Raw genomic sequence first — 22,630 nt, forward strand, 5'->3', positions numbered from 1 at the left:
GTCGCATCTCAGATGCTAATCCCCTTGGGGTGAGTACTCGGGTGTGGGGCTTTAGACATCCTGTGAGGTCTTGGTTCCCCAACCAGGGATTGCACTGGAAGCATGGAGTCTTTTTCGGGGGGTGGTGTATAGTTGCTTTACACTGCTGTGTCAGTTTCTGTCGTACAGCAAAGTGAATCAGTTATACGTATACATATATCCCCTCTTATTTAGATTTCCTTCCCGTTTAGGTCGCCACAGAGTACCGAGTAGAGTTCCCTGTGCTCTACAATAGGTTCTCATTAGTTATCTATTTTATACATAGTAGTGCATATATGTCAATCCCAATCTCCCAATCCATCCCACCCTCCCCTTCCCCCTTGCAGAGTCTTAACCAGTGGACCACCAGGGAAGTCCTCAAAAGAGTTGTTCTTGGGTACCTTTCCCCAGCATGTCAGTGGGGTCATTAGTGGGTGTCCACTTTTCACTGGGGCTGTAAGACAAGATGAAGAAGCTTCTCTGTAGACGCTTATACACTGAAAACCAGTGGAGAGCTGTCTGCAAGATCAGATAAGGGCAACTCCCCCTTGCTCTTTGCTGGTTTCCGTTCCTCATACAGCAGACATTGTTAGGAGCTGCTGTGAAGAAGCGTCAGTTCAGTCCACACACACCGACCTTCTCTTACCCATGGCCTATCATCCAGCAAATTTCACAACTTGCCTCAATAAAAGTAAACCTCAAAGTTTCCCCAAAGCTTCCTTCTCTTACTATATCATATTTTGAACCAAATAGAAGCACTATTTCGAACATAGTCTTATCATGTTTTTCTCCATCAAAATGTATGGAATTTTATCACTTACTGAAACGTTTTATGTATTTAGAAAATTTATTGTGAATGAACTGACCACCAAGCTCATAATGCTGTGACCGGTCAAGTAAATGACAACTTACCCTCCTCCTTTGTATTTCAGCAGCTCTGTGTCAGGTTTCAGCTGAAAGATGCATTACACACATGGAGAGAATCTATTGAGTTTCCTTTTTCAGACTGTGCACAAATTTCTTAAAAGGCTGAACCATGTTTTTTACACGCTTCCACATGTTTACTTCTATAGAGCTTAATTTGACTTCAAGATAAGTGAGTGAAATTCGAATTAATGTCAGATCAGGTACGATCCAGAGGAGAACCTCTTAAGAATTGCATGTTCTTTTGTGTGTTTATAATAAACATGTTTTTACTAGAGTCTCAGACACATCATGAAAATCTCCACATGATAGTATTACCAAACAGTGTATTCAAGTGTTTAAATTTGCTTCACTAGATCTTGTTGCAAAATCTCCATTTGGAAATTGGAATTTTTGTTTGTTTGTTTTCATGGGATCTTGTCAACATGAATTGTGTTAGAGATTTTATACTGGAGAAAGAATCAGTCTGCATAATCTGAAGTGAAAATAGGCTTGGCCACCAGGCAGAGATGATTCGATGTGTGGAAGTTACGTGGTTTGAGCCAAAAAAGGTAATATGATGCCCAGTCGTTATTACTGTTATTTTTTGCCAAAAATTCCACGTAAACAGGATGGTTTCAAACCTTTCATTTTTTTCTCCTAAAAATCTTCATAAAATTAAGTGGATACCTATTCTTTTATATCTTCTCTCTTTCCTCTAGGAGTGGAAGACAATATTCTTTTTTATTTTGTAATAACCTAGTACTTTGAAATCTTTTAGATAGCAAGGTATGAAAAAAGAATCACCAAGAGTACTTGTAAAAAATGCAAATTCATACTTTCCAGCCCCAGAGATTATAATCCATTAGGTCATTGTAAGAAACCCAAGAACAGGCGTTTTTTTCAACATGTAGTAAATGGAGGTCATCTAGTTTAAGGAGTTTAATATCTTACAGCCCCTCAAAAGAGAACATTATAGAGTGGGGATGGACTCAAAGGGTAGCTAAGAATTCTTCTTAACCACACTATTAATTTAAAATGGTGACTTTCTGGAACATGACACATCACACACTTAAATATAACAATTCCAAATGTTAATCATTTCTGCTTTAGTTGTTATTTTGAATACACACATATGCTTTCTTCCACTAGGGAGGACGATTGAGAATGCATTATAATTGTTTCAGATCAGTAAACATTGTTTGAAAATGGCTAGAAGATGAAAGAAATCAGATATGAAGGGTACATTGTATGATCCCATTTATATGAAATTTTAGAATAGGCAAAAGTAATCTAGAATGACAGAAAACAGATCACCGGTTAGCTACAAAGAGGCAGAAGGGAACTTTTTGGGTTGTTGGAAATGTTCTGTATCTAGGGTGTAGTGGTGGTTACATGAGTATATATTTGCTGAAGCTCACAGCACTGTTCACTTAAAATGGGAGAATTTTATTGGATGCAAATTATACCTCTTAAAGTTGATTAAAATAGACTACAAGGTATTTGTGAGTTTTTGTTGTTGTTGTTGTTTAATGAGGCCAAATTTCTGCAACAACTATATTAGGTAGCTCACAGAATCTCCCGCAGGACCATGGAATTGGGCTTGGAGGCTCCATGGTCAGAAAAACCCTTAGATTCTACCACAGGGAGGCTAGGAAAGCGAGTTTCTGGCTTCCACCTTTAGGAGGTGGGACTCCCACACTGGAAAATTTCCCAGTTTTGTCCTGATCTTTGTGTTTTTAGTTTGTGTGTTCGTGTGTGTGTATTCTTGCTTTGATATTTTAAACAGTACCTAGTTTGAATTACTTTAACATTTAGACATATGCTTCTGAGATTTTCTGCCGTTGATTCTTTAACACATATTAAAGAACACATAGATGAATTCATTGCCATAAAAATTAGAGTATTACAGGTAATGCTCAAGGTCACCTTGACCTAGTGTCACCATTTTATTCTCACTATTATGAGTTCGGTACACATGTTTTTCTAATATGTTGCATACATATGAATTCACAGAAAATGTACATATTTCTTTGATTTTTAAAAATTTATTTAAATGGTATCATACCATGCACACATCTCTACAACTCACCTTTTTTTACTCAATGTGTTTTTCAGAAGCTCTCCCAATAGTGATACATACAAGGCTAGTAGGTAGCAACTCTGTAAGTACAAATAAATCAGTATAACAGGACTAAAACGAGGTTTGGTAGCTCAGGGGAAAGTCTGTACTATTAATTCTTTAAAACTCATTAGGGATTTTTGGTAATCAGGCATTTTTCTTCTGATAGTAGAAAATTACCATAATCTGGAAGCCAGCTTCATTGGGGGCTATGCCCTCCTAAGGTACTGCCCTCTGAACACAGAGACAGAAAGCCAAGCCAAAATGAATGCATACACAAGAATCTGACCATACTAGACAAGGAAAAAGGAAACCCCCAAACTTTAAGAACCATGGGCATTAACTTCCTAAGATAAGCGAAGGGAGTGGAGATTTGGAAATTGCCCATTTAGACTAACCTCTACATAAAAAGTTGTTTGTTTGGTAAGCATTTTGAAAAAGCTTGTTCTATCCCACACTACTATCCTAACATTATAGGCACTATCTGGTAGCGGAAACTGTAGAGTGGTAATAAGATTTTTTTTTTTTCATTTTTCCTCTGCAATTGCTTTACTTCACATTTAAAATTTTGCATACAAACTGGCAACCTCAGCTAAAGAATAATTCAATGCCATTAATATAAAAATTTTAAATATATTTAAACAAGAAAAATAGCTTCGTATCATGTCAGTTGATTCAAAGATATCAACATTTTAGGTTAAAATTTTTGGAAGACGTTACAATCAAATATTTATTTATATTCACACTTCAACAATTAAACAGGGACTCCAGGATCATTTTTAAATTGAGCTCATAGAGAGGCATAAGTAGTTGTTTGAGTGTGGATGGTGGTGAGAGGAGTAGCTCTTACAAAGTATTCTCCAATCTACAGACACAGGCTTTCTTTCTCAAACAAGACATATAACAATAGCTAAGAATTAGAGGGACTTCCCTGGTGGCACAGTGGTTAGGAATCCGCCTGCCAGTGCAGGGGACACGGGTTCAAGCCCTGGCCCGGGAAGATCCCACACGCCACAGAGCAACTAAGCCCGTGTGCCACAACTACTGAGCCCTCGCTCTAGAGCCCGCGAGCCACAGCTACTGAGCCCGCGTGCCTAGAGCCCGTGCTCCGCAGCAAGAGAAGCCACCGCAATAAGAAGCCTGTGCACCACAATGAATAGTAGCCCCCGCTTGCCGCAACTAGAGAAAAGCCCGCGCAGCAGCGAAGACCCAGTGCGGCCAAAAGTGAATTTAAAAAAAAAAGAATTATATGTTTGCCAAGCACCAGACACTCATGAAAATACTTCACAGATTTTCACTAATTTGAACATCCCAGTAACCATGTGAGATGGATGTTACCCTTATCTCCAGTTTACAGATAGGGACTCTGATACAGGGGGTGCAGGGCCTTTATCCAAAGTCACACAAGATGAAGCAGAGGCGGGATTTGAACCCATACAGATTAACTAGGGAGTCACACACCTTCTGCCTGTCCTAGCAACAAAGTAAAGTGCTTCTAGGAGAGGGAGTGGGTGAAATTGACACAGCACTCTTCCAGGTTTTTTTTGTGTGTGTGGTACGCGGGCCTCTCACTGTTGTGGCCTCTCCCGTTGCGGAGCACAGGCTCCGGATGCGCAGGCTCAGCGGCCATGGCTCACGGGCCCAGCCGCTCCGCGGCATGTGGGATCTTCCTGGACCGGGGCACGAACCCGCGTCCCCTGCATCGGCAGGCGAACTCTCAACCACTGCACCACCAGGGAAGCCCTCTTCCAGGTTTTTTAATTCGACTATTTTGACAGTTTGGGAACCACGGTGATAAACATTGTACTAGCAGTTCCATTTCAGTTTTCTTAAAGAACACTATCATTTTCTGTGATTTTCTTTTACCTAGTGGAAACCGCCAGTTAAAACAGGAAGAAAACCACCGGTTACAAGAGGGATTTTAGAAAAGTATATTTCAGAAAAAAAAATTAAATTGTACATCTAAAGGAGTGTGTTGGTCCCTTAAAATTCTCACTCCGATAAGCTAGAATCTCACTTCACCAATTCTAGAATCTCCCCCCAATTTGGAGTAGTACATACATATATGCATGTGTATTCATGTGTGTACTTGTTTATGTATGTATATGTGTTACACACATTCTCAACAGTGGAAGTTTTTGTTCTCTGAGGATGGATTTTATCTGGAGATAATCAAAAGGCACTTTGAGCTAAGTCAGGTGGGTGATGGAGAACTGGGCAACATTAATTTGAGGTTAAAATAAGTCTGGGCTAAAAATAATGAAATGGCCCTTTTCATATTCTGTTACCAACTCTGACATTTACTTTTTCTCGCAAAGGCCCCAGATATCTTTGGATTCTAATTCCACTATAAGTCTTCTTCCCACTCCTCCCCAAACATTTTTATGCCTCTCTTCAATAATGAGGTTCATATGTTGGAAATTTGGACATGTACCAAGTTCTTTGTATACGAAATCCACACTGTTTTCTAGATTATGCACCAGTAAATATATATAGTCGTTAAAGCAGCATCCTTAGGTGTAATGCTTCATAAATATTTCATTAGAAGAATTTCTCATTTTTATGCTCGACTGAAAGTGTTTTCCTTCATTCTCACATTTGTGGGGGAAAAAAAATCATTTACCCTAATCCGGGATGGATGGAGATCCATTTGCTGTATGAACATGAACCTTGTTCTCAGCGCAGACTCTGTGTCCAGGAGAGACGTGTTCTCAAGCACTGCTGCCATCTGCTGGCCTTGTGGTTGTTAGAGTTTAGAAAAAGCTGTGCATAAGGCTCCAGCCAAGATGATGCAAAATGCAAGTATCATCAGCAGGTAGTTTTGTCGACCCTAAGTAATAAAAATGAGTAACTGTCATTAAGAAAACCCGAGCCAAATATGCAAACAGCACAGACTCTCAACATTGCTGTGGACCTTAGTAACCATCTGGTCTACCTCCTGTATGTTTTTTGCTACCCCTCTGCCTGATCTTCCTGACTCTCTGGAAACCCCGCAGATCCTCCATCATTTAACCATTCAGTAAACGCATGTGCGCTCCCACTATGCATCCACACTTGCTGGGGTTCAAATGGTGAACAAAAACGTGCCCCTATTCAGTTACTCACATAATATGGGAGACAGGAATGAATAAAATCATTACAGAAAGGCATGTTAAAAGACAGAGAGAGGCTAATAAGCAAACGCCCAAGGCTGTTTGTGTGTTACCAAGGAATCTTAAGGTGGGAGGTTTGAGGTTGAGTTGAGCTTCTAAGTATCAATGAACTGAATAGGGAAGGAGGGCAGCTGGTAGAGATCCTGGGTGGAAGGAATGTGTGTGCAGAGCTCTGCTGCAAGAGAAACATGGTACTCGCCAGGGATTAAGAGAAGGTCCGAGAGGCTACAGCAGCGAGTTAGGTGGAGCTCGATGAGGTTGGAAGCTATGGGCCTGAGCACACAGGCATCTTAGAGGCCATGCTCTACTTTTGGTTTTATTTTTCCAAGCAGTAGGAAAACATCGGAGGAATGGGCAGAGCTGGGTGTGGTGAAAAGATGGGATTTGCATTTTGTAAAGCCCACGCTTTTGCAGATGGTGAACAGATTGGAGGGAGCCAGAAGGGATGCAAGGGGACCAGTGAGAAGGTGATTGCAGTCCTCCTGGGCGGAAACGATGCAGTGAAGACGGAGAGACAGAGACCAGTCTAAAGGGCAAGGGAAAAACAGAGATGGAGTTTACTCGCCCAGCTATGTTGTCTTAAAGATGGAAGCACGGAGGACCACTTCCCACCGCAGCCAGTCCCTCTGTACCTTAACAAAGAAATACCGTCCTGTGCGCAGTAGAAATATTGTATTTCTCATAAGTTCCATCTCTAGGGGTACGGATAGATCAATTCTAATCTCTCTTCCACAAGATAAACCCTCAAACACTGAAAAATAAATGTCTTTTATCCCTGAAGCATCTTTTTCCCTGGTCAATATTTTAGCTCCTTTGACTATCTTTCAAATGGAACGGTTTCAAGCTCCCGCACGGTCCTGGATGTTTCCTTCTGAATGATTGCCAGGCTGTCTATATAGCTCTTTAAATATAGACCCAATACTCTGAGGCAAGTAATATAGGGTCTCAATTACACTGAGATCTCCTGGTAGTCAAATCATATGATACTATTACCAGCTTCTTTTTAAGATTAATGACAATATATAGTCAAAAATGTATATCCTCTTTTTTTTCATCTTGATAAACAGTTGGGTTAAAGTGGGTGATTTTGCGTCTGTTTGATGACCACAGTGGTCTTTGCAAGTTGGGTTGGGCTGGTTGAATTACCTGACTCATTGTCAGCACCAACCCTACCAGAAGTCATTCTAATTCAAGCTCTACAAGTGAAAGACAGCACAAATCCTTGCCAGGCACAGGGCAGCCTATTTACATACACACACACACACACACACACACACACTCCTGCATGAAGGCGTTAAGGGTCCCTGACATCTTTTTCTTAGTCTTAAAGATTGCAGCCTTTGCCTAGATGCCAATATTGGTGCAGAGTGGGCGCTCAATAAATATTTGTTCAAAGAATCAATACACTCGGGCAATTTCCAAATGTGCTCTGTGAATTAGCCAGTTGATGCAATCACTGAAATAAAAAACAATATATGGGGCCTCACTTATCAGCACTTTACCACCTAATTATGTGAACACTTCATGAGCGCTCTATTTTATTGTCTATGTAGACAGAAGAACAATGTCCTTAGGGGGTAAAATTTTTTCCCTTTTAAGGTTAAGAATCTGTCCAAACTGCCTAGTGTCCTAGATAAAAAGACTGATTATATTTGTTTTCCTTTGTCAAAGGTGAATGTTGACTCTTAGAAAGATCATGCTAACATTCCTTCCCGAAGCAAAGAAAAGTGTTTAACTTGGATTTCTGAGACAGCTACTAAAATGACAAATCATCTCATTCTTTATCTGGGCGTTGCTACGGACCTGTAAATTGCTGTGGCAACAATCCCCTGCATTGGGATTTCTGTGGACACACTGACTAAAATGTGTTGCTAAAAATATGATGTCTGTCTAGTTTACAATAGCTAAATATAAGATTCTAAAACAAACTTCCCAAGAAGAACAGATATCAGATATAAAAGAATGTCTCAAGGGCAAATCAGACAAACAGAGCACTGATGTCATTAAAATGAAATAAAATCGTTAAACTCTTTCACTCAAAGAGTGCTTGGATCTCCCATTAAGTCCTTATTGCTCCAGGTTGTAGACTTTTAAATACGTGTCTTTGAGGACTGCTTCAAGACATAGCTGATAGGACCTATGAGTCATAAAGGAAAACGTGTTGGTTTTGTTTTCCTCTATGGTTTTATCTTCTTTTTAAGAAAAATAATTTAAAAAATTCAGATAGGATTATGGTATCACTGTCTAGTTGATAACTCTTTGTTAAACTCGTTGGCATGGGAAGTATTTAAAACTTTCCTTTAAAGTTGCTGTCAAGAGGCAACTCAGTATATGCATTGAACAAGTATCGCTGGACACACCTTAAGTTCTGTTTGTAGACAGATTTGTAAGGCTTTTTGAACTAGAGTTAAAAGGTTAGCAAAACTCACTGTGCTTTCAGCTTTGTCCTCTCTCTATTTTTACTTACATACTTGGCCAAACTTTTGCACTCACTCTAAATCTGCAGATCAAACACACTGGGATTTTATCTGAATTACACTGAATGTAATTGGAGGTGCTGCCTAAACCATAGTGAGCTGTTCCATCAGGGATATATGAGTCTCCTATTTGTTCTGATAGTCTTTTATGTTTTGTAGTAAACTTCTGCAGTAAAGGAAAAGATTTTATAAATCTAGCACATTTCTTGTTAATTATTTTATTTTTATAATTTTTTGTAGGTATTAATAGCAATTATTTTCCTCTTTTTAATTGGTTCTTGGTGACATATTGGAAAGCTATTGATTTAATATTTATCCTATATTTCAGTGCCTTAGTAAATGATCTTATTGGGTCTCAAGATTTTCAGCTGATACTCTTAAATTTTTAAAGAAGAGAATGTTATATGCAAATGACAATTTTCTCTCCTATATCTAGTCCTCTTATTTCTTAATTTTATCTTATCACACTGGCTAGGATCTCCAGAAAATACTGAATAATAGCAATGATGGAAAATCTATGACTTCCAACTTACAGAGAACTCTTATTTTTTTCAGTTCTATTGAGATAGAATTGACAGAGAACTCTTATGTTTCACCTTAGTTACATATTCGCTATTGTTTTTTGATAGACATCTTGTATCAACTAAAGCGTCCTCCTATTTGTAAGAGGTTTCTACTATTGTAAGAGGTTGTTTTCTTAATTAAAAACTGGTTTTTAATTTTAGTAAGTGCCTTTTGAATACATATTGTCACAGAGTTTCTTTCTGTTTATCTAATAGTATAATAAATTACATTAATTAACTTGCATATTATGAACCATCCTCGCATTCCTGAATTAAACCCTACTTGGTCATGTTTTATCATTTTTAAAAGTTCCTCCTCTATTTGGCCTGAGCTGATTTTTTAAGAGGTGTCTTAAAAAAACATTTCTTTGAATGTGCTTAGTGTCTTTTTAGAGGACTCTGAAGAATTAACACGAGGCCCAATGGTTAGGGATTCTCTCTCTCAAGGGAGTTCTTGTATCTAGGGAAGAAGATTTAAAATTCAGTATCATTATTACTGTGGTAGTGACTAAAATAATTTTTAAATGCTTCATAATAAATCTATTCTCAGTTTGTGCTTATTTATATCTATAGTTGTAAATAAGCTATGGTTACTTACTTGTTCTTTTCTAAGGCTTCAGAGTGTTATGCTGGATAACACCCAATTCTATAGAAATCATTATCCTTCACGAGGCAGATGAAATATTTGCAAAGAGATTTACAGCATGCCTTAGGCATAGAATTACTTTCTGTGGAAAGCAACCCTAACTAAAATAAGTAAGAAACATGTGCACAAAAGTAACTTATGGGTCTATAAATGTTTTAAATTGTCTTGTAAATTTAAAAACACAAAAATTAAGATCGTGATCCAAATACCTTCTAAACAAATTTATTACTTCTTCAATCTGAAAATCTTACTTGTATTAACATCTTATGGCTTTCTAAGTCAAAACATTTCATTTGGAATGAATGAAATGATGTTTTAAATGTAAAGCTGAATAATCATTTTAAGAATTATCCAGTGACATGTTCACTTTATGGCTCCCAGAGATTAGCAACATCAGATCTTCTTAGAAATAGGAATTATTTGCTGCTTATTAAGACAAAAAGTATTGTATCTATGATGCCTTGACAGTGTCTCTAGTTTATATATTTTTTTAGTAAAAACTATTACAAAATACTATTCACATAGATTGCTCAACTGAAGACTTTTTCCACAAATAAAGGTAAAGGGGAAAAATCCTAAAACAATTTTTAATGAGAATACACACACACATCCTAGAACTATTTGATAAATGCAATTTTAAGTCCACGCCATTGGGGGCTTCCCTGTTGGCGCAATGGATAGGAATCCACCTGCCAGTGCAGGGGACATGGGTTCAAGCCCTGGTCCGGGAAGATCCCACACGCCATGGAGCAACTAAGCCCATGTGCCACAACTACTGAGCCCCCGTTCCACAACTACTGAAGCCTGTGCACCTAGAGCCTGTGCTCCACAACAAAAGAAGCCACCACAATGAGAAGCCCACGCACCACAACGAAGAGTAGCCCCCGCTTGCCACAACTAGAGAAAGCCCGCGCACAGCAGCAAAGACCCAGCACAGCCAAATAAATTAAAAAAAAAAAAATGTCAGCACCATTTACACTCAAGAGGGAAGAGTTAGTTGTCACCTGTTACCACACTGTTTTCCTGTAAAGCTTGTGGTTGGATATGGAAGACCTTGGGAGGCATGAGAGCCAACAGAAAATCTATTCCCAAATTCCATTTGCCTCAGGGATATTTTAATCTTTGGGATAAAAAATATTTCATCTTGTTTATCTACCATATTTTACAATAGATAAAATTTCCCCTCTATCATATTTTATTGGATTATTTAACCAAAATCTCTTACAGGAAAATAAAGTCAACTAAAGCATTTTTCCCTGAAGCTGGGGTGGAGAAAAGCATGTTCATAATAATTGTCACATCATTAATATTTTCTTTCCTAGTTAGAGATGATAGCACTTTGAACATCTGACCTGTCAAATTCATTCATGTTGCATGCAATTTTCAGAAAATAACACATAGTATTAAATACCCTTCTCAACTGGACCTGCACCTTTCGTGTACATACCTGTATTTCCTTAAACATGAAGACACCCCACATTGCAGCTATAAATCCTGGACCCTTAAAAAAAAATAAGAACTTTATTTAAATTGGTTATTTTTCTGTGACTGTACTCTACACAAATACAGTAAGGTGGAGAGCTGATCTGACACTTTCCTCAAATAAACTTCTATTGTAAAAATATAACAATATTGTCAGGAAAAACTGTTCATAATCTCAATCTGAGCTCACCATTGAGTTAAACTAAGTAGCGTTAGGTGAAAAAATGAAGACTTTTTTCCTTTTTTTTCTCTATGGTTTTCATTTTTATTATTTTGATGATGCTATAATATTTTATGCCATACAATGTGTTTCTTTAATGTGATTTATAATAAAATATTTTAACAAGCAAATAGTTTACTTTTTCTAGTGAACTACTTCCTTAGGATTCTAGAAATGGGCTTAAGAGGAAAACGTGTATGAATAAACTTATAACTTCCTTTGACATTAGATAATATCATAACTAAAGAAATTTTAGTATGTTCTTTTGGACCTGAAAAATAATGTGCATATGGGAGCAGCATGTACTTAAAGGTTCTCTTTAGCTGATATTACTGCACAGTAATCAACTATGTCTCACATTATGCTCTAGTGAATGCTACAGATAGTATTATGGGAAGATGGGAAAACCGTGTAAGGAAAAATAAACAACAGGTTAGTGAGCAGGAGACAAAGACAGGAATGAGATAATACAGCACAAAAGAGAAGAAATGAGATGGAAAAAGGAAGATTCTGAAAACTGAAATAGCTGAAAACTTGAAGCTATTAAAGTTTATTAATTTTTTTCACTGAGAAAGGAAAACATTGGAATTTAGATTAATTGCAGTCTTTGTGTAGAAGGTGTGCTGTATCAGCATTTTGACGATTCCTTTTCAAACCCTGCACACACTCTGGAAGAGTTTCAAATAAACAATCCCAGCCTGTTTTCCCCTCCACCACTCCAACTGTCTACATGACTGGTTCACCGAAGCTGGACTCCACTCCTGGCAGGTGAGCAAAGCAATAGGAACACTCTGTTTATTGGGATCTGGAAAAGTCAAGATCAAAAGAGCCAGAGAAATAGGTCAAAGGAACTGTCTTCTACCAATGACGTATGGTCCTAAGCCTCAAAATCCAAACGGAACAAGAAACACCTGGGCCCTTTAGCAGGTTCATAGTGACCTGGGGCAGGATGGGAGGAAATGATAGAATAGGGTGTAAATATTAATGCTATCATTACAATCACTCAAGAATTTTATCCTCTTTAATCCCTTCAGAGTACGTGGGAGAAGACAATACCAAGAGGTACCACTGACCTCTGAAGCTTTCTGGCTGATGACTTCCTAAATATGAGTTTAGACATGGCCTCAGAGTTATTGGAAGGAGCACTGTGGTTGCTGGAAGCCGTGCTTTGCTAGATGTAACCCAAGCAGAAGTCTAAGTGTGCGCGGACCCTGGTTTGGCAAAGGACAGTCAACGGAGAAGGGCATCTTAAATAAGAGTCACAGCTGTCCCGGCACTGGGATTGCGTAGTTTTCTATTGTAAACGAGTACAAATTACACATTTATAAATCAGCCTTGGAAAAGAAGGTGAGCTTGAGCCATCTGGAGAGGCTCCACCTTCCTGAGAAGCTGATTCGGCCGTTCAATTCCTTGAGGAAGACCGGGACCACAGGTACCCAGCCCGCTGTCCTGCTACGTGGGCTGTTCTCCTTTCTTTCTCTTTTCCTTTTCTTTTTTTCTTTTTCATTGAATATTTGCCAATAAACAATGTAGATGCTGCTTTCAAGGAACTCTCAGTCTAGTCGCCAATGGGTCCTAAGAATGGAAATACATGTCCTAGGGTAAAAGGGTATGCTGCTGGGATTTGAAAAATGTACTCTTGATGAAACAAGACTGACCATATTCATAATTGTTAAAGCTGGGTGATGGGTGTCTTTGAAATTTTCCAGCAAAAAAAGTTAAAATTAAAACCAATCTAGCTCTACCATGAAAATAAAATAAAGAAGAAGGTAAGATCCTGAAGGGCAGGGCCGAATCTTTTCTGCGTACAGATAAGGCTGTCTTTGAACTAATGACAGTGAAACCAAGCAAGAGCCCAGTAGCAATAAAGACCTAGGCCCTCACCTCCCAGAAATACCTGTCCCTCCTGGAAACAATCCTCAGGGGCCAGAGGAAGCCACACTTGGTGGGTGTGACGCCTGCTTTCATCACAGTGTTTGAGAATCATCCTTCGGATGGGCGAGTCTCCAAATGCCACAGTGACCACTTCCACCGGCCCTTTGCCTACACCCCACCTGCCTCAGCCATTTATTTCCACTGAATTGGGCTTTAATGTCTTGTGCGAAGTCTTTACCATAACTTAATACAAGAAACAGTAGGAGGAAAACCATATCTCTATCTACTATAAAATTTTTGTGAAGAATATTATTTATTATTGTTCCACGTCCCCTGTATAAGGCCCCATAGGATAAATTCTATTAAGAATTTAGTGTTTAAAAAACAAAAGCAAAAAAAATATTAGTGTTAGAAAATAACTGGTCTTTTCTGAGGAAATAATGTTCCCAGTTAAGAAGAATTAGTTATCACATTGTCTCACCCCCTTTTGCAAGCAAAAGTAAAACGGTGTTTAATCACATAACTATTTACTCTCTGTGTTATTTGCTTACTTTCTCACTTGTATCATAGTTTTCATTTTCCATTTGTGTTTGTACTTCTGTCTTGTGTGGCTTAATTCTATCTGTGTATTTTATACAAAAAGTTCCTTAAATTTGATGTGATTAATGACTGCATCTATTTTAATGTGTCATTCCTCCTTATGTAGTGGGATATGACTGTCAAATAACATTTGCATCCCTAGTCGAGGTGCATATCATACTGTATACTTTGCTCTACAAATTTACTTTTAAGCATTTCACTGGTAAGTGATATATCCCATTGCCCATTACATTTTCCTGTTATATGGTCACTTCTAGCATTAAATATCTTTGAAATAATGAGAAACAAACCCTTTCTGTGAAAAAATTTGGGTCTTTCGCCATTCCAATGATGAGGACTTAAACTTAAAAATATTCCTTATAGGGCTTCCCTGGTGGCGCAGTGGTTGAGAGTCCGCCTGCCGATGCAGGGGACACGGGTTCGTGACCTGATCCGGGAGGATCCCACATGCCGCGGAGTGGCTGGGCCCGTGAGCCATGGCCACTGAGCCGGCACGTCTGGAGCCTGTGCTCCACAATGGGAGAGGCCACAACAGTGAGAGGCCCGCATACCACACACACACACACAAAAAAATATATATATATATATTCCTTATAACTTGCTCAATTTTGATAACATTTTCCCGCAATAGAAATTAAGAATGTCAAAATGTGAGCCCTTTAAATTAAAAAAAACCTAACCTATTAAAATAGTTCACTTTAGTGTACCACTAAATTCAAATAAAAAATAAAGCCAACAGTTTTATGAACACAGAACTGTCAAAATATGCTGTTTGAAACCCAGAATTTAAATTAAAATTTAAGGATGTTTCAAACTTTTATGGAATTGTATTTTAGACCAGACGACGTGTTTGAAAATACCAGCTTTGTAGGCTTGCACACGTGCGCTGCTAAAATGTTTTAGGCAAATTTTGTTTATGATGATGACTTAGGAAGCAGGGAGGCAGGTAAACAACTTAACAACCTAAGATACTAGAGTAGAAATAAGAGCTCAACGTTAAAGCACTTAATTCGTGTGTGTGTGTGTGTCTCGGTCCTAGTACCATAAGGAACCTGAAACATTCTAAATTGGATTCTATACTAAGGGCAAAATGTAGTCCTGCATGCAAGAAACTCTCTCCTGAGAAGCCCTGAGATGTCCACGTAGCCATGTTCTTTCAGACGACTCTGTCAGCTACTGCCTCAATTTTCTCATCTTCAAAATGGGCACAAGCCTGACAATACCTGTCCTGCCTATGTCAAAAGAAGCATTTTTGTTTTTCTGTTACCTATGCGCTACATGTTTGGCACCTAAAAACAACAGATGAAGCAAACTGCGTTACGAATGCATGATAAATGCCACCATCCAGAGACAATACTTTGCTTCAGCACTTTCTGAAAGCCTTCCTTAAAATATTGACGAGCACTATGAACAGGGGCCGAAATACTTTCTGTCTCACAAGGCTGTCATGAGATTCAAGTGTGATAATACACACAAAAGCATTTTTTACATCTATAAATTGTTATATAGAGATGAATATTGTTATCAATAGCAGATTACAATGTATCCCAAACGAAATTAGGTAAAACGACCAAACAAAAACTGCAAGGTTATCAAAGATTAACAAACCTGCTAAAATGAGGTTAGCAATATTCCCTCAGAGATCAAGGACGTGCGATTAGAGGGTATCAGTTTATCTACATGAATCTGTTATACTAATTATACTCCTGAAAAATTAAACTCCATGACAGGCTTCAGTGATTCACTAAGAATGCTTGAGAAAAATTAGATTTACGTTTGAAAAACAAAAATTTGGAAAAGCAGTTCAGCTACTTACAGCAGTGATGATTGGAAAACTGACCACAGCGCTGAGGGAGTGGTTCGCTATGAACCAACAGCAGGTAGCAATGGCCCAGAGTATTCCAGACAGGAATCCTGAAACACACACACACCACACGTTTACCGACCACCTCCCCTCCTGAAAAATCCACACTCCAGGTAGAGCTGGAATGTTAAAGTGCTCAGATCAACACACTCCTATCAACACTGACGGCCAACATGGGTTTTTTAGCCATGTTTTAGGACCATTTTGGAAACCAAATGATTTCTCTTTTCTTGACTGCTGTGGGTATAAAGATCACCTTTTACCTTATTGACATGAAATCAAGTACCCAAAATAGTAGTTGAGGTAAAGATTGGATAGTGGAGGGGGACCCAGGGAAGATACTGGGCCTGAACATATTCTGCAAACACCATTTACTCTAAACCATGACCATAAAAATCTGTGAAATTCAGAATGATGCTTAGCTAAGGGGAAAAAGACTCCTAGAATTTGAATAAAAATATCAGCTAAAAGTTTTGATACTTTAGCTAGGCATTCAGTAAATATTCTACCATTTTCTAAAATGGTATAGCGGTACAGTGGCACACTTTGTCTTCAATGAATTAGGCACTCAAAGTGAATCTCTGACATATGCTTTATTTTGTTCTTTAAAAGACTTTACTTGTGGACCTATATTCCAGATTGAATTATAGCAAACTTTTAAATAAGTGAGAAATTATAATTTCTCATTATATTTATAATACATATAATTTCTCATTATATATATGTGTGTGTGTATGTATATATATGCACACACACAGATATATTACCATCAGTGCCTCGTGGATTAAATTCAAAAGCATGTACATTTAACATGCCATTTTTAAGCTCAAAAATAATTTCTCCTAACTTTTTGGAGAAAATGTTTTCCCTAGTGACAATATAAAAAAATATGTGAAATTCAAGATGATGCTTAGCTAAGGGGGAAAAAAAAACCTCCTGGAATTTGAATAAAAATAGCAGCTAAAATTTTCAGGATACTTTAGCTAGACATTCAGTAAATATTCTACCATTTTCTATAACGGTATAGCGGTACAGTGGCACACTTTGGCTTAAATGAATCAGGCACTCAAAGTGAATCTCGGACATATGCTTTATTTTGTTCTTTAAAAAATTTTACTTGTGGATCTATATTCCATATCGAATTATAGCAAACTCTTAAATAAGTGAGAAATTATAACTTTTCATTATATATACACTTTTTTTTAACCAATGCCTAACTGATTAAATCCAAAAGCATGTGTATTTAACATAACTTTTTTAAACTTTAAAATAATTTGCCCTAAATTTTTGGAGAAAATGTTTATTTTCCCAAGTGACTGGAGATTCGTATTTGTTGACACTTTAAAAATATATACAGGACTTCCCTGGTGGTGCAGTGGTTAAGAATTCGCCTGCCAGTGCAGGGGACATGGGTTTAATCCCTGGTCCAGGAAGATCCCACAAGCTGTGGAGCAACTAAGCCTGTGCGCCACAACTACTGAGCCCACGAGCCACAACTACCGAAGCCCACGTGCCTAGAACCTGTGCTCTGCAACAAGAGAAGTCACCAAAATGAGAAGCCCATGCACCTCAACGAAGAGTAGCCCCCATCACTGCAAATAGAGAGAGCCCAAGGGCAGCATCAAAGTCCCAACACAGCCATAAATAAATAAGTAGATAGATAGATAGATAGATAGATAAAAATATAGAGAGAGCCCCAGGACTCTGACTTTTAATATACATCCTTAGTTGGTGAAGAAGAAATACTAAAGTCTGATCCTCAATACACAAGATGTTTCAGCACAGGAAACAATCTTAGATTCATTGTTCAAGTTCTAGGTTCTGTAATAATGGCTTGGCATTTCAAACCCAGTTTCACGGTTTTTAAATCCTTCATATTTGGTGGTGAACTGGGCCAAAGTCACTGAGGGAATGAACACATACGCACAAAGACACACAAAAACGGACACACACAGAGAATGGCTTGGTTTCCAGAAGACGATTATTCAAGCTAAATGAATAGGGCATGATACTTTCACAGAGTAAGAAGAGTTTCTGTCGTTAATATTCTTACCTGGCAAGACTGCTTTGGGATATAGTTTAGGATTATTTTTCATGGCTATACAGTAGGCCAGAAAGTAGACTGTACTTGCAAGGAAGATGCCGCTGAAGTGTGCAAAAACGTAGTCTAAATCTGGAAATACAGGTTAGAAAACTCTCAAGCATATCAGTTTAGTCATTTCAAATACATCTAGAGTCCTAAGAATAAAACAAACTCACTCAAATCAACCTTAAATGTAAAGGAAGCATTAATTCTATTTTATCATCTACATGTTATTTATATAGAATTTTAATTAACATATTTAAAATAGTAAGAAGTTAGTTACTATAATCAAACCTGAAAGACTGGCTTTTATGATTATCTTGGAAAGCTAAATAAGAAACAACAAACATTATGTGAATATACATTAATATCTCCTTTTTAATTTTTTTTAAACATCTTTATTGGAATATAATTGCTTTACAATGGTGTGTTAGTTTCTGCTTTATAACAAAGAACATATCTCCTTTTTTAAGGACAGGTATCAGACCTAATTTTACTGATGGCTATAGCCATTGTAGCAAATCTCCAAGTAGACTGTAGTTGGGGGATGGTGTGTAAAAAAATTTTAGAAGTGCTAATTTTGTATGGTGTATTGATCAATCTGGAGACAAGCTTCCAGGTTGCAGATGGAAGCTACCCAGGCATCTATACAGAAGGATATTCAGGAAGTTATTCCAAAGAGGATTTTATTTGTTTTCTATAAACCTAATTACACGGGGGAGTTAATAACACAGACGGTGGCCCAGTATCTGAGAAACCCAACTCCACTGACTATTTAAAGCAGAGGGTCCTTTGGCCAAACAGATGGGTGTAATGCAGGTTCTTGGCTGGGAAGGTCACACTGGGCTCGATGTCTCAACTAAATTTGGAGAAAGATGAGTGGCCCTGTTTAGCCAGAAAATCTTGAAAGTCAAAGGGTTTGTCTCTTCTAAAGTCATAAATCCTACCTCTGAGTCATATCACAACACATCCACCCAAAGACCACCAGAAAAGGCAGCATAGCTAGTGATTCAAACACTGACAACCTGGTGGGACTCATCAATCCACCACTTGTTAACTTGGAGACTTGGGTAAGTTACCTACTCTCTCTCTGTCTTAATTTTCTCAATTGTAAAACCGGAATAATAATGGTATCCAACCAGTAAGGTTGCTAGGAGGGTCCCTTGAGTTATTACTGTAACTAGAACAGCGCCCAGCACGGAGCATATACCATTTATGTGATTGCTAAATAAGTGACATTAAAAAAATATGCCCCCTTGAATTATTTTTGAATAAATTGGAATAAAGTGTATCTCTATCAGATGACATCTGAGTTGTCATAAGAAAGATCCCTAAGAACTGATTGTACTATTTATGGGAAGAGATTGTTGAGGACATTGTTGAGGACATTGCTTATTATGTCCCAGTACCAAGAACAACTGTACTGCTGAACAATTAGTTGTTTTTATCTTGTGTTTGCTGAATTCTGGGACTGATCTGATCTCCTTTGTGGCTGTAAGACATCTTAGAGCCAAATTATGACTCATCACTAGCAAGTGTACACGTGTAGCACAGTTTTTCGACTCATTCATGGCTCTTTTATTTTGTCACTCTTTTTTCCTTCTCTCTTAATTTATCCTATGCTATTCTACTTTTGTTAGTTTTTATCCTTTGAAATGAAAAGAATAAAAATACAAAAGGTATTTGTATAAAATCTTTTAAAAAAGACAGAAATTAATAAAAGTTTGAGTACTGTTCGTGGGGCTGAATATAAAAAGGAAGAAACAGACCATGGTAGTCACTCAAAGTCTATCTGCTCATTTAGAGTTCAAATCCCAGCTTCTCCATCAATCTTTCCCTCATGACTTGCCCTCCAGAAGTCTCCCTTATCGGATCACAGATGACATTCATTTCCTGTGCCATGGATGTAGAACTGTCTTAACCACGATATCATTCTTTTATCGTTTCGTGGGTGTAAGCCACGTTTCAGTATAATCACAGGATCCTGAATTAGACACTCTCACCTCCTCGGAGCCTGCAGAAGGCTGTTGCACACTGTGTGGGAGTGACGTCTTGAGAGATTAATTCTAGCGCTAGAAACTGAGATAATTTGGCAGCATTACTTTGGGCCTTTCAATGCGTTACTCTGTGCTCGAAAAATTATACACTAAGCAGGCTATATTTTGACCTTTATTTGATTTTAAAGTACTATGTGCTACACTTCAGTTTTTGTGTGTTTTTTTTTTTTTAAAGAGGAGAAGAATACATATTTTCCTAGAGGTCATCAAACTGGAAAATAATCTCCAAATCTTGCAGTAAAGCCAAAAACCATGTGTTAAGATCCAAGTAGCTGAAATGAATCCTGACTAAAATTTATTCTATTTGTATGTTAAAGATCACATGAAAATATTCCAACAGTCCTTTATTTTTAGTTTCCCGTGCCCTTCTAACTCACCACTTGCAATGACAAAGTAAGATCAAATCTGATGAAATGAAATTTTATTTTAAGGCACGCCGAGAAAATCTAGACATAAACTTCTCTCTGTGTCTGTCTGGGCTTCCTACCCCCCTAATGTGAGGTACGCATCTGCATTACACTTTAACTGGAGCGTCTCAGAATGGGAGCGCTTGCCTGACCGGAAAGATCAATTTCTTTTTTGCTCCTGATGCTACCAATGTATGATAACTTCTTAAAAGACTTGTTCTTTCCCAGCTCTGCAGCGGGCCATGGCGACCTGCTGCTCCTTTGCAGCTGCTAACGGTGGACTATGTGTCCTTGGTGAACTTTACGTAAAATATCGGTACGTCATTTTGATGTACCATCCTTTGTCTCGAAACAGTATACGACAGTGCGTTTGCCTTTTAACAGGCGGAACGGTTCTCAGAGCTTCTGAGAGTCTGTCTCCTGGGCTATAATCCTCAGTTTGGCTCAGATAAAATTCCCTATTTTCGCTTCTTAACTCTTCTGTTAATTGAATTTTCATCGACAAATCTATGTACCAATATCTACCACAGTCCCATTCTTTTTATACTCTTAACTAGATACATGGGTATTGAGTTTATTTATAAAGTAAAATAACTTTTTCCTCTCACCGTTCTGACTTGCCCCTGCATATATACTATCATTTCTCTTGCTGTGGTCCTTGATGTAAATGATTGGCACAAATGTAGATCCATAGAGTATTCCAGATATTACCGCGAGACTGCAGCCCCTTAAAAACAAATAAATCACTATTCATCTGGGCCCAAAGCAATGTTTCTGCCAAACGCACACATGGAATCATATCAAAAGCATGCTTCAAAGTGGAAATCACAAGGCATTGTGTAGCAATCACCCATCTATCTCAAGTGGGGTGACAAGCAAAAGCCCCAGGAGTGCCCTGCAGGGTCAATGTACCTGATGCCACCTTGCTGTGATGCAGCTTCCGTCCTCCACCATCTAATGGTGGAAGGACATGATTTACAGACGCTGCAATGGATTATCATGATAAATTGTCATTACATAGGTGGGAATATTGCCATCATATTCTACAGGCGACATAAATAAACCTGGCTCTCTCATTAAATTATGCAGTATTTGTAGACTGACACCGTGCCCTATGCTTCTTTTTTAAACCCTCTGTGACAATAGCACAGATAATAATAATGACTAGAATAGACTAAGGACCAAACACACGTTTGTTCAAAACAACTGCTGAGATCCACAGACTTGCCTATGTCTTAGGCATGGTCAAGGGGAAGTGCTGATTTAATAACATAATTTAAGAAACCTTTTTTTTTTTTTTTTTGTGCCGACAACCTGTAGGATAGTAGTTCCCAGACCAGGGGTTGAACCCCGGCCCCCTGCAGTGAAAGCACCAAGTCTTAACCCTGGACCGCCAGGGAATTCCCTAACAAAATAATTTGAATATTTCAGGTAAAACATTACTTCCTGTAAGAAGAAAACATTTTGCCTTAAGCACTAGGGTCACATTGATCCCTCAGACTTGGGCCATATCTGCGTGAAGCAAGTGTTTCCAGTGGTTTTGGCAGGGAGGTGATTAATATTTTGCAACAATCCCTTTGGCTTAATGTAAAGGACAATAGCATGAAACAAGAAAGAGTTTTAGGCAAAAACCATACCTTTCCAAGCTTGAAAACAAATGCTTAGGGATGGTGCAGTGGTTAAGACTCCACGCTTCCACTGTAGGGGGCATGGGTTCCATCCCTGGCTGGGGAACTAAGATCCCACATGCCATGGGGTGTGGCCCCACCCCCAAAAAATAAGTCTATTTTAGTGGTGTTTTAAGGAATGTGAGACTGTAGGCACTCACGTGGCCAGTGAGCTCTGTTCATGATGGAAACCCCTGCATCCTGGGGAGGCCTAGACCATCTGGTCCTGGACGAGGGTCCCAAATGTGGACCAGATTAATAGACTAGGCTGGCCAATGAGACAACTGAAAACATTCTTCTTAACAAATATTCCCTTAACAAAGGCAATGCTTTGTGAAAAATGTTTTGTTTGATATATCTATTTTATTCCAAAGCAAAAATAGCAACATATTTATTTCTTCCAAAGCGTGTGGGTTAGTTCATTCTTTCATTCATTCCATTTATTCAAATATTTATTGATCATCTATTATGCGCCCAGTACTGCCTCTTTCCCA

General features: G+C 38.4%; 1 protein-coding gene across 2 annotated transcripts in view; it reads right to left on the reverse strand.

Moving 5' to 3' along the window:
* Positions 1-1,288: 1,288 nt before the first annotated feature.
* The window catches only part of TMEM144 (transmembrane protein 144), a 43,016-nt gene continuing 21,674 nt past the window's right edge, over positions 1,289-22,630 (reverse strand). The window contains exons 7-11 of one of the 2 annotated variants that reach the window (XM_089912491.1): positions 21,078-21,196; positions 17,976-18,095; positions 15,875-15,972; positions 11,329-11,382; positions 1,289-5,873 (exon numbers count right to left, since the gene is read on the reverse strand). In XM_089912491.1, coding sequence (XP_089768617.1) covers positions 5,790-5,873; positions 11,329-11,382; positions 15,875-15,972; positions 17,976-18,095; positions 21,078-21,196 — 475 coding nt within the window. In that variant the 3' untranslated portion in view covers positions 1,289-5,789. Of the gene's footprint in view, positions 5,874-11,328; positions 11,383-15,874; positions 16,042-17,975; positions 18,096-21,077; positions 21,197-22,630 lie in introns of both variants that reach the window. The other variant, XM_089912490.1, reaches the window with a different exon arrangement.

The sequence above is a fragment of the Delphinapterus leucas genome, chromosome 5, assembly GCF_059928025.1.
Source record: "Delphinapterus leucas isolate spDelLeu-1000000601 "Yukka" chromosome 5, BTC_Dleu_Yukka2, whole genome shotgun sequence".
Lineage (NCBI taxonomy): Eukaryota > Metazoa > Chordata > Mammalia > Artiodactyla > Monodontidae > Delphinapterus > Delphinapterus leucas.